At 37.8% G+C, this 13591-nt stretch overlaps 1 protein-coding gene across 1 annotated transcript; it reads right to left on the reverse strand.

Moving 5' to 3' along the window:
• Positions 1-3638: 3638 nt before the first annotated feature.
• On the reverse strand, positions 3639-5025 carry LOC121434362 (60S ribosomal protein L4-like). Its single transcript, XM_041633255.1, has one exon. It carries the CDS (start codon positions 4987-4989, stop codon positions 3718-3720), a length of 1272 nt encoding a protein of 423 aa, XP_041489189.1. The 5' UTR covers positions 4990-5025; the 3' UTR covers positions 3639-3717.
• Between the last annotated feature and the right edge of the window lie 8566 nt (positions 5026-13591).

Genomic DNA, 13591 nt, shown 5'->3' on the forward strand with positions numbered 1-13591 from the left:
AAAGAAGCTAAAAGGGATGGGGCCAGAGGGAGGTGTCAGGTCACTGGAAAAATGGCATGCAATGGGATAGTGGAACTTCAGTCACCTACCTTTTTTTTTTTTTCTTGCCGGAGGTTACAATGAATGATTTCACTAGTCCACATATTCCTGTGTCATCTCATTACAAAGCCAAAGCAAAGAAATTAACGGGTTATGAATGTAAATATCTAAACAATTGAATTCAAATATGTCTTTCCTATGTAGAAATTGTCGATCACAAATATTTGGCAGAGTGAAGAAAATATTTCTACCCAAGACTCTCCGCTATTTTAAACAAAGGAGGCATTCCCCACTTTGAAACATGACTAGGAGCAGTCTCAATGAAATCCTTCCCTGAGGATGGAGCTCATCATGCTTTATGACTGAGGACAAAGCATTAGTGCATTGCTCACAAGTTCTCTAGAATCTATAAGATAAGAATTAAGAGCAAACTCTCCCTAAGGTGCTATTTCTTCACCAAGAAAATTATCTTTACCTCATGCTAACAGAAAATTACAATCAATTTAGAAATAGGTTCAGGATTTATTCATGATCCAGTCTAGTCAATGAGAATTTCCTCTCAGGCAATTGTATACATACCGGAGCTCCAAATAACCCAGAATTTGAACAATAATTATTTAAAATACATTTAGAATAAAGATTTCCTTATTTTCCCATCACATTCAATATGGCTCAAAACTATCAAACCAATGTTCTCTTTGGTGAGTACTTAGTAGGTATATGTGGACAAAAGTTATTTTATTAATTTAAAGAAGGGGTGATCCTGTCATGATCTTTCACATTTAAAGTTATATTTTGAAAATATTAGTTGGGAAATATTCAGTCATTATTTTTAATAAGTTAGAAGATATCTCGATCAGGATATAACAAAAGATGTGCACTAATAGTCCCTTTGAACATTACTCAAAAGTTAATTTTAAAGTACATGTATATAATTATAGTGATCGTATATTATAATAGAAATGCTATCAGTGTGTTTGGGTATTCACTACTGATTTCCATGACTAGAATCTAGTAAGAATACTGACTTAAGGGGGACAAAGAGTTTTCTTAAGGTATCTTACTTTTTAAACATTTTCTCTGTCATCAAAATTTAGAATGTGCAACGGGAAGCCTAGTAATTTTTCTTGCATGTTGAAGAGTCATAGGAATAAAGATTTCTCCATCCTTTTATTTCCAGTGGCGTTATTTGACATCTATCATACCAGAAATAACAGCTGCTCCATTTTAGGTGCTAATAACCAGTTTATTAATCATATGCATGGAAAGCTGTAATATCTCTCTCCAACATCTCAAACCATTTTGTTTTAGCTGTTGATTCTAGATCACCCGTCACTCTTAGGTATGACAGCCCCGCCCTGCTCTCCTGTGGTTTTCAGCTTCTGTCTGACCTAAACTTTCTAGTAGCAGAGACTTTATGGTTATCAGGAAAGCAGCTTCCTGCTTGAATTTGACCTCATAGTTGTGTCTACATTCACAATAACTCGTATGCCAGCATACACATGGTAAAGCTGAAACTCTCTCATTTAATTGGTTCCCGGTTATTGTTATGAAGATTGGTATAAGTCATCAGACCATTTTTTTTGTAATTTGAAGAACTATATTGTATATGCTAGAATATTTGAGGCTAGCTATTTAAATAAATAAACTTTTGCACCAACAATGGTTCCACCCATTTTAATTTGATCCTGTATATTTAAAGCATCATCTTCCAGACTGAAATGATATGACAGGCAGTAGGCAAGAAGAAAAGGAAATGATAGAGATATCCCCCATTCATTAAATACTAAATGTTAGATATTTCTTTTTTATTAAATCTATTCCCTTAATTCATAATTAGTACATGCCAACTTGGTTCACCAGGTATAAAGAGTCACATACCCCTAAACTTTTTCAAAAGATACAAAGATAGAGGATTTTATGAATATTTGGTAAGAAAGAAATATTTCTGCAATGCATTATTATGGTTATACCATAAAAAGCCTAATATTTCTTTTCTCTGTTGTATGATTCTCCAAACCCTGACTTTATCTGTACCCATAATAAGTGAAAATTCTAGTTAAATATCATGAGATTCACATAGAAAACATTTCAAAATATGTTTCACATATGATATTTAATACATTGCAGCCAACTAGCAACTTTTGTGACATCCAATTTTCACAAAGGGCTTAATCATTAGAGATATTATAGAGGTTCAGAACCTTGCAGGGAAGGGGAAGTTTTGCCTAAAATTCACGTTCTTTAATTTTATCGCGTGGCTGTTCTTTAGTATTTTCACCTGAAATCTCACAGCTCTTGCCTAAACCCATTATTGTGGATTGTTTTCCAGAAATTTGCAAAGAGTCATGAAATCAAAGTTAATGAAAGTGTTGGAAAATGAAAACTGCTAGATAAACACGAAATAATTCATTTTCATGATCTTACGAGCATCCCTTAACCACTCAACTATTGTTTATTGCCTTATAAAAAGAATGTTATGTGCGATGGCTATAATTTAGACATCAAATATTTTAAGCTAAACTTCACTATATTTTCTTGGAGAGAGGAAAACTCCCAGTTTACAATAATTCAAGTTCTATTATAGAAAAACCCAAAGAGTTATAATAATTCATAATCAAATTTCTCATTTTAAAAAACCAGTTAAAATGATTTTTGTACTGGCACAAACATATATTTTTACTACATAATCACATTGCGAAGAAAAATAGATCATTTTGACAATATCATTCTTGTTGGTAAAAAAATATTTTAAAATGCATAACTCATTATGAATAATTTACTTTATTGCAAGAAAATTTATATAGCTATCTTTTTTTAATGTGTTCCCTTCCACTGCTTTATCTCTTTTTTCATTGTAATAACATACTCAGGAAGGCTGAAAATGGTTTTATAAGGGTGTGGATACCTCAAAAATCACCTTTCTGCATCCAATGCTAAGAAGTTACTGGGTCACTGTTTATTAGTTGCTCTTCCTTTTTCTTTGTCAGTTGTGAAAACTTAAGGAGGGGCCTGCAATCAATCTTTGTACACTCTAAATTCCTCATGAAATACAAATCGTCAGTCATTATTTAACATAGTCATTGCCAGTGATATCTCAGGGAAAAATATCATTTCATGGTGCTGTTGCTTTGATTTAGAGATATATTCTGAAATTCTTCCTTGTAAAAAAAAAAGTAAGTCATTTACTCAAAAAAGTGATACCAACTCAAGCCAGTTCCCACATAATGACAGTCATCTATGGCTATGAAGGAGCCATTTGACGATTCTACTTAAGTGATTCTCTTTTAGAGTTGTGTGTTAATTTTAAAGGTCTTCAGTGAAATCTCAGATAATGTATGAACTCTTGCTAACCTTTGAGACTTTTGTAAAAACTTTCTTTCCCCCACAGCATAACTTAGAGACATCAAGCAATGTAATATGATCAGAACCCAAGATAATTGTGTAATTATCTTCAAAAGCCACAAAATGTGACTCTCCTTCTCCAGGAGAGGAAAACTACATAATCACAGTAGATTTGTTTTTTCCTGTTCAGCACCCAGACCTCTGCAGAGTCATGATGTGTAGTCCCTTTCCCTGGTTTGGATTTTCTTTCTTTCTTTTTTTTTTCTTTGATCAGGTTTTTATTCAAATAGGCTGTCTCTATTTGCTCAATGGAATGAAAGTAATTTTAATAGATTAAGCAGCAGACTTTTTCTCTTCTTTAGTTGGTTTCTTCTCTACTGGCTTTTTCTCAGCTGCTGGTTTCTTGGTAGCTGCAGCCTTTTTTCCTGCAGGCTTCTTCTGCTTCTTGACATCCACAGGCTTCTTTTCTTTCTTACTTTCTTCAGGCTTCTTGTCTGCAGTCCCCTTCTCTGATTTGGCAGCCAGTGCTGCTGCTGCTGCCTCCAATTTCTTCACCCGGAGTTTGTGATTTCTGGCCTGGCGAAGAATAGTATTCCTGCGCATAGTCTTTGCATATGGGTTGAGCTTCAACATAATTCTCAGGTTCTTCAGTGGATTCTTCTTCAAGACTCTACGCTGAATCTTCTTGCGTGGTGCTCGGAGGGCTCTTTGGATCTCTGGACTTTTCAAGATTCTGCTAAGGTCTGTGTTCATCATCTTGTGCATGGGAAGGTTATAGTTACTCTTGAGGGTAGCAGCCTTACGCCAAGTGCCATACAACTCATCCAACTTGCGGAAAGCACTTTCAGTCCAGATGCAGAAACGCCCCACATGCCCACCAGGAGCAAGTTTCAAAATGTTCAGATTGCTGACATTAAGCAGAGTAATACCAGGGATGTTTCTGAAGGCTTTGATGATACCATTATCTTCATTATAGATGATGCAGGGCCCCCTGCGCTGGATACGTCGTCGGTTTCTCATTTCTCCTTTGCCAGCTCTCATTCTCTGAGAGGCATAGACCTTTTTGATGTCATTCCAAGCCTTAAGTTTCTTAAGCAGCTGAACAGCCTCCTTGGTCTTCTTGTAACCTTCAACCTTATCTTCAACTACCAAAGGGAGCTCAGGAACTTCCTCAATACGATGACCTTTAGACATCACCAAAGCTGGTAAGGCTGAGGCAGCCAGCGCAGAACAGATGGCGTATCGCTTTTGGGTTGTGTTCACTCGGCGGTGCCAACGACGCCATGTTTTGGTTGGTGCAAACATACAGCCTCCCCGACACATATTTCCAAAGGCACCCTGGCCAGAACGGTGGGTACCACCACCTCGAACTCTGGGAATTCGAGCCACAGCTCTGCCAGTACCCCAAGACTCAGCACTGGTCTGATGACCTGCTAATTCACTGACGGCATAGGGCTGCCTGTTGTTTTTCCTCAAGTTGGTGTGAACAAAGTTCACAATATCCGGTCGAATGGGAGCTTTGAAGACAGCTGGCAAAGTGACATTTTTGCCAGATGACTCCCCCTTTTCAGAGTACACCGATATGAGGGGACGGGCACAAGCCATGACGGGGAGAGGAGAGAGCCACGCTCCTCTCCCTGGTTTGGATTTTCCATGTGATCATCTTGCTATGCAGAAGCACCTTTAATGGCATCTGGAAGAGAGTAGTTACTTGAAGCTGGAAGAGACCATGAAAATGAAGTGTCACATATGTGCTGATTATGGTGGTGGTCTTTTCCTTTGCAGAAACACTTCCCTAAATGAGCAAAGCATTGGGTAGGAAGAATTACCGACTGGATTCCATACATTTTTCTCTACATTTAGCTTGGCAAGACAGATATTTCATCATTTAATCTCTAACATAGGTTTTCCAGATATAACTTGTAGAAGAAAATTATTTAATCTACTATTCTCGGGAATGCTACTAACTTTTTTCTCAGTCAAGACAATCTATTCTCAATAACTGTTTCTTCTCCATTCAAGAATCACTAAATTCAGAACGTTAAAAATTGCCCCAGGTTTCTGATACATAACCAATTGGGATTTGTGGTTTATGGACTGTTGACTTCAATTCAGAATGGTTAGAAACAACTCTCAACAGAGAACTAAATAGGAGTGATGATAAGCTCTTTGTCGATCAAGAATGCCAGCTCAATTTTTATCCACTCAATTTGGACTTCCTTATAGCCTTCCAGAAGAACCGTAGAGCAGTGGTTCTCAATCTTCCTAATGCTGTGACCCCTTAAGAAAGTTTCTCGTGTTGTGATGTAATTATTTCATTGCTATGTCATAATTGTAATTTTGCTACTGTTATGAATCATAATGTAAGTTTCTGATGTGCAGGCTATCTGATATGTGGTCCTCAAGGGGGTTGTGGCCCACAGGGTGAGATGCTCAGATGTAGACATGAGTCTGAGAAGTATTTGCAGTCATTTCGGTGTCCCAAGGTTTGATAGAAATGTGATAGAAACTATGTTAGGGTCCCCCCACTGCATTCCCAGACTGTTGACTCCAGTTTGCAGCTAGATTACTGGAAGAACTGTTCAGCTTAAACTTTTAGGCATTTCAGACACACATTTCTACAACCATGTATGACAATGTGTCTTTAAAATTGCTAAGTTTGGGAGAACTGGAAATATCATGGATTTAGTTTCTCAGAGTCCTTAATAAAAGTATACATGTTTGACACATAATGACCGGAATCATAATAGAAAGAAACAGATTCTTAACTCATGGAAAGGTTCACGTTTGAGAGTGTGACTCGTTCATTGAGTCACTGGATAGAATGGTCCTGGCTAAACATCTCTAGCTCCAGAGTTTGAGTAAAGAGATGATAGGTCGGGAATATTTGTTCACCTTATGTGAATGCAATTTCTAAGGCAGGCTTTTAAATATATCAGGAAAAAGTATCTTTAACAATTCTTAAGATGCTGCCAATAAAACAATGTATGTGATTATTTACATTCCAAAATGTTATATTAAATTTACAGCCTATATGAAAAAATACTTGTTTAAACTAGCGGAATACCCTCTTTTTCTAAAACACTGTCAGTCGAATATCTTGCATATCATCATAGAATCTTCATCTGGTGATGGATAGAGATAGAGACAGAGACCCACACAGGAGCACTGGACTGAGCTCCCAAGGTCCCAAGGAGGAGCAGAAGGAGGGAGAACATGAGCAAAGAATTCGGGACCACGAGGCGTGCATCCACCCACTGAGACAGTGGAGCTGATCTACGGGGAGCTCACCAAGGCCAGCTTGACTGTGACCGAAAAAGCATGGGATAAAACCGGACTCTCTGAACATGGCGAACAATGAGGGCTGATGAGACACCAAGGACAATGGCAGGGGGTTTTGATCCTACTTAATGTTCTGGCTTTGTGGGAGCCTAGCCAGTTTGGATGTTCACCTTCCTAGATATGGACGGAGGGCGGAGGACCTAGGACTTACCACAGGGCAGGGAACCCTGACTGCTCTGTGGACTGGAGAGGGAGGGGCAGAGGAGTGGGGGGAGGGGGAGAAGGGTGGGAGGAGGGGGAGAAGGGTGGGAGGAGGGGAAGGGAAATGGGAGTCTGGGAGGAGGTGGAAACTTGTTTTTTGTTTGTTTTTTTTCTTCTTTTTGCAATAAAAAAAATAGAAAAAAAAATAAATAAAACACTGTCAGGGATGGGAGAGCTGGACAGAATAGGTCGACGTTTTCCAATACTTTCTATGATAACGTTATCAGATACCATTACTTCGCATGCAAACTAGATAACAGTGGCTGGTTCCTTCATGTAATCTATGATGTGATATAAGGATATAATGAAAGTTCCAGGATTTTATGGCCAACTTATTTTCAAATGGTTTTCTTTCTCTCCAGAAAGCTTCACTGGGTTTGATGGAAAAAAAAATTTCTCAAATATTTGTATTATTTTCTTCTTTCTTATAATAATCCCCAAGTCATTTTGTCCTTTCCTTTCAATACTATTTATTATATTTTTATTTTATGTGTATGAGTATAGTACTTATATGCACATCTGTGTACCATGTGTGCTTGCAGAGGTCAGAGGAGAGCATCAGATCCTCTGGAACTGGAGTTACAGATGATTGTTATCTGCCTTTTAGATGCTAGGGACCTTATACTGTCCTTTGGAAGAGGAGTCAGTGCTCTTAACTATGGAACTCTCTCTCCAGCCTATCCAATATTAATTTTTAATATAGGCTAGTTACTGCACCATGAATTATTTCACTAGATTGAGGGACACTTTAGAAAAAGCCACAGATAATAAGGATTTCTTGGACTACGCATGAGATAATCATGCTAAGCACCTACAGTCTGTCTTGACCTTTATTCCTCCACTAAGTAGCTATTTGCTGACACAGCAAACTTCAATGAACACTTTCTAGTCCTTTTCTGGAGCTCCTCATTGCTCCCGTTTTTCTTTGTTCTACCATGTAACTTTCTGATTTTTATTTTGCTGGCTGTTGTTTTTTTTTTTTTAACAATTTCCTGTAATGGTTCTTAAGATACCTCCTATTATTAGATATAGTAAAGTTAACTTTTCAGCTCTCCTTTCAATCAACCTGACAGCATTGATCAGCTGTACATACAAAACTTATATCCATTTTTAACCTCTGAATTACAGATATGTACACAATATTGGATAATTGATATGTCTATTTTTAAATCTAATAAGCATATCACAAGCATCTAAAAGCACCATGTTTTAAATAAATGGTTAATAATTCCAGAGCTTACAAACAAAATTCTCATCTAATCATATTTTCTGCTACTCAAGACAGGATGTTATGTAACTACCCTATATCCATGCTTTTTATTGAAAATATTTTTTTCATATATTCATACAATATAATTGAAACATGGTCTTTCTTCCCTCTACACCTCTAATTTCCTGACCACTTTCTGTTCCTTTCTGTCTTTCTCTAAAAAATAATCAAACATTTCAGATATAATAATAATATATGAAAAAAATCTGAATAGGACAAAACAAATAAAAGAAAAACAGCCCAGATTTAGATACAGAAACACACTGCTTCATAATCTCAGGGATCCCATAAAGCATAAAACCATAATATATGCAGAAACTTCTAGTGTGAAAAATAATAATGATAAATAAATAAAGTGCAAGTAAAGACAAATTTAAAAGCTGTGTGTATTATTCAGTGATCACTAGAGTAACAGAACTTATAGCATAAATATCCCCTTTATCTATACATACATAGTTTAGCTAATCCACCAATAGCTGCCTATGAACAAAAAGTTCAAGAATCTGCTAGCTGCTTAGTCCCCAAGGCTGGTTTCCTCAGGTGGTATGTAGTATATCCTGCAATCCTAAAGAAACAGACTCTAATGCCAGTGAAGGAATGGACTTAGTAGCTAGGCAAGAGCAAACAGGCGAAGAACAATGGTTTTCTACTTCCATGAGCTTGTATAGACTTCCAGCAGAAGGCACGGGCCAGACTAGATCTGAATTAAAGATGTGTTTTCCTACCTCATATAAACTAGAGTAGAAGTCGATTTTCCCTAATATCACACCCTGATAAGATATTATGAGATAAGGAATTTCCAAAGGTTTCATTGTGTTTGTTTTTGTTGGCTATCTACTTCTAGTCACTTGGCCTATCCTCAATAGTGATTGGTTTCCACAGTGAGACTCCCTTGGAGAAAAGTAACTTATTCACTTGCAACTGGTTATCAGTTGGAGATAGCTTCTGAAGGATGGGGGCATGTGTTCACTTCTGATTTCAGCTCTAGGACCCCAGTAAGTGAAAAGCCATGCAGGCTCTGTGCATACTGCCTCAGTTTCTGTGTTTATATGTTCACAGGTCTTTTTGGGTTTATAAGGCCTTGTTTCCTTGCTGTCCTCCATTCCTTTGGCTCTTACACTCTTTATTCATCATCTTCTGCAGGGTTCTCTGGGCCCTTATGGGAGGAATTAGATTGAGACATTCAATTTATGACTGAGTGTTCCAAAGTTTCTTACTCGCTACATACTGTCTGGTGTGGGGGTCTCTGTATTTGTACCCATTTTCCATAGGGTGAAGCTTCTCTGATGACGGTGGAGCAAGGTACTGATCTATGAGCATTCATACTGATATGCTGATAATCATATAATACTGATCTATTAGGATTCATTTTATTGCTACTTTGTAGAAAGAAGCGTTTGGTGTGCCCCCACAACAACCCCTAGCCCTGGACTACTTTGCCATGCAGAGTGGATAAGGCTTCCATCCCATTGGGTGGGCTTTAAATTAAATCAGACACAGGTTACTCCCAAAAACTTTGTATCACCTCTACTCTAGTGCCTTTTGCTATCAGAATACAATGTTTTTTGGAGCAGGACTGGTGTTTATGTTTATTCTTTGGCAGCACACAGACCACATTACTGGAATGAGAACACTAGCTAGCAAGTCTGAAGAACTGATATAGACATTGGCTTGACTTGTCCATGTCCAATGAGGTGTATAGGTGTTATTTTCAACAATAGGTTGGTGGAGGAAGAGACGGCTTCTTGCTTCCCAGCTGCTCATCCCAAAAATAATCACACAGAAACTATATTATTTAAAAAAACTGCTTGGCCCATTAGCTCTAGCTTCTTATTGGTTAACTCCTACATCTTAATCTAACTCATTTCTATTAATCTGTCTATTGCCATGTGCCTATGGTTTACCAGTTAAAGTTCCGCCCAGCTTCAGTCGGGCTACATGGCTTCTCTCCGACTCTCCCAGCATGCCATTTAGTTTTTCCCACCTAGCTCTGTTCCCCTATAGCTCTGCTATAGGCCCAAAGCAGTTCCTCTATTAACCAGTGTTATTCACTGCATATAAAGGGGAATCCCACATCAATAAGGCCTTGTCAACAGTTTAGAGAGAAACCTATATACTTTGCAGAAGCTGGGATTTTGGGGTGTTCCCATGAAACCCCTTTAGCTAACAACTTGAATAGAAGTGACCAATTCCTGTTACTATAAGCTTCAATTAGTGAAGAGAGAAGTACAATTGTATCACTAACTCCTCCTTTATTTGGCAATTTCATTTAGATAACTTGTGAGATATGTATGTTTATAATTTAGGAAGCATAAACTATATCAGTTTTCTATACATCTCCTCAAATGCCCTTAATTTTAGCCACGTCTCTCAAATCACATCTTTTGTCCCACCCTTCCTTCATTCTCTACATTTGATCAACAGTTTCAATATCCCCCATCCATAATTATCTCTGTTATTTCCTCCTTCCAGTGAGAGCTGTCCCTTTCCTGAAATCTCTTGCTCTCTATACCTCTGTGGCTCTTTGGATTGTAGCCTGCTTATCTTTAAGAGTCAACATCTACATATAAGTAAATATATACCATATTGGTGTTTCTGGGTCAGGGTTCTTCACTCAGAATAATTGTTTGGAGTTCCATCCATTTGCCTGTGAATTTTAGAATTTAATTGTTTCTTTTTTAATAACATCAGTAAAAAAGAATAAAATTCCATTGTGTAAGTGTATATTTTCTTTATATATCCATGCATTAATGGACATTAGGCTATTATAAAAATAGCAGAAATGTACATGGTTTAAAAAACTGTCTCTGTGGTAGGATAACACATCCTTTGGATATATGCATAGGAGTTCTATAGCTGGATCATATGGTAAATCAATTCCCAGCTTCTTGAGGAAGCACTACACTTATTTTAATAATTATTGTACAAGTTTACACTCCCCAGACTCAATGTCTTCTCTAGCATGAACTAGAATTTAATTTATTAATCATAGTCATACTTACTGGTAAAAGATGAAGTCTCAAATTAGTTTTGATTTGTATTTCTCCATGACTAAGGATGTTGAACATTTCTTTACTTGTTCTCAATCATTTGGATTTTTTCTTTAGAAAGTTCTCTGCTTTGATCTATAGCTCATCTTTTAAAAAAATGACCTACTAGGTTTCTTTATAGCTATTTTCTTGAGTTATTCATATACTTTGAATATTAGCTCCCTTTCAGATATAAAATTCTGTAGAGTATGTTTTTTTTTTTTTTTCTGAATGACAGTATCCTTTACCATACTGAGGCTTTTCAGTTTCACGAGGTCCCATTATGAATTACTGATTTTAGTGCTGTGCCTCTAGTTTTCTATTCAGAAAGCCCTTTCCTGTGCCAATGAGTTCAAGGCATTATCACTTTCTCATCTATCAGCTTCGGCATATCTCATTTTATGTTGAAGTCTTTGTTCTATTTGGAGTTGAATCTTGTGTATGGTGATATTATGGAAATATTTGCATTTTTCTACACAATTCCATACTGTTTGGCCAATACTATACGTTACGGACTCTGTTTTATTCAGTATGTGATTCTTTAAAAAATCAGGTGTCCGTATGGGTGTGGATTTATGTCTAATATATCAGTTTGATTTCTTTGATCAACTTGTAGTTTTGTGCCAAAATCACTCTGTTTAAAATACTAATAGCTCAGTAGTACAGTTTGAGTTCAGAGTTCTGATACTTTCAGTAGTCATTTTATTAATCAGAATTATTTTAGTTCTCCTGGGTTTTTTGTTTCCATATGAAGCTAAAAATTTTCCTTTCAGGATCAGAAAGAACTGCATTATAATTTTGTGAGAGATTACTTTGAATCTGTTCTTCGTAAGTACTCCAGTCATTTTCAAATAGGAGGATACTGTTTTGTGAGATAATTTTGTATCCAGTTACTTTACTGAAAGTATTAATCAGCTGTAGGAGTTTTCCAGTGGAATTTTAAGGGTCGGTTATGTATACTGTTATATCATATGCAAATAGAGATACTTTGTGTTCTTCCCTTGCAAATTATATTGCCATCTACTTTCTTATTACTCTAGCAAAGACTTCAAGTACTGTATTAAGAGAGTGGACAACATAAGTTTATTTTTATCTTAGTATAGTTGCTTTGAGTTTCTCTCCATTTAAGTTGATGTTTGCTATGGGATTACTTTAAACAGCCTTTTTTTTTTTTTTTTTTTTTTTTTTTTTTTTTTGGTGAGTATGAATTCTTTTATCCTTGACTACTATAGGACTTTTATAATGAAAGGGTGTTGGATTTTGCCTAAGTTCTTTTATACATTTTATAAGAATGGTGAGTCATGTTTGTCTTTCTGGTTGTTTAATATTGTGGATTATATTTATTAATTTATGTATGTGGAAATCATCTATGCGTTTCTGAGAACGAAGATCTGAGCTTGCCTACCTGCTTCACTGGACTCCTTGCTTTTTTTTTTTAAATTCTTTTTTTTTTATTGAGAAAAAAAATTTCCACCTCCTCCCAGCCTCCCACTCCTCCCTCCTCCCCCCACTCCTCTCACTCTCCCCCCACTCCTCTCCCCCTCCCTCTCCAGTCTGAAGAGCAGTCAGGGTTCCCTGCCCTGTGGAAAGTCCAAAGTCCTCCCCACTCCATCCTGGTCTAGGAAGGAGAACATCCAAACTGGCTAGGCTCCCACAAAGCCAAGACATGAAGTGGGATCAAAACCCAGTGCCATTGTCCTTGGCTTGGTTGCCAGGCAAAAATCGGGATCTTAAGGGTGGGGTGGGAGGGGGGTAAGGGGAGATGGAGAGAGAAAAGTGAGAAGGGTAGGATGGGGAGAACTTGGGGCAACGGGATGATTGGGATAAAGGAAGGTTGGATAGGGGAGCAGGGAAGCACATATCTTAATTAAGGGAGCCATCTTAGGGTTGGCAAGAGACTTGGACCTAGAGGGGCTTCCAGGTGCCCAAGGCGACCTCCCAGTTAGTTCCTGGGGCAGCTGAGGATAGGGAACCTGAAATGATCCTATCCTATAGCCATACTGATGAATATTTTGCATATCACCATAGAACCTTCATCTGGCGATGGATGGAGATAGAGACAGAGACCCACACTGGAGCACTGGACTGAGCTCCCAAAGTCCCAATGAGGAACAGAAGGAGGGAGAACATGAGCAAAGAAGTCAGGACCACAAGGGGTGCACCCACCCATGGAGACAGTGGGGCTGATCTATTGGAGCTCACCAAGGCCAGCTGGACTGTGACTGAAAAAGCCTCCTTGCTTTTTTGGCAGGCTTGGCCTCATGGTTCTTAGGGAATGTCCACTGTAAGTAGGGTTAGTGTAAGATGATGGCTTGGAAGAAATAGTTGTGTGATCCTTTGGGTGTGGGGGCAGAGAAGGAGGGGA

Source organism: Microtus oregoni, unplaced genomic scaffold, assembly GCF_018167655.1.
Source record: "Microtus oregoni isolate MIOR12 unplaced genomic scaffold, Mior012 000043F_ref0000047, whole genome shotgun sequence".
Lineage (NCBI taxonomy): Eukaryota > Metazoa > Chordata > Mammalia > Rodentia > Cricetidae > Microtus > Microtus oregoni.

Excerpts from the sequence above, each read along its gene's own strand:
- LOC121434362 (XM_041633255.1), bottom strand. The coding sequence starts at position 4,989 with ATGGCTTGTGCCCGTCCCCTCATATCGGTGTACTCTGAAAAGGGGGAG.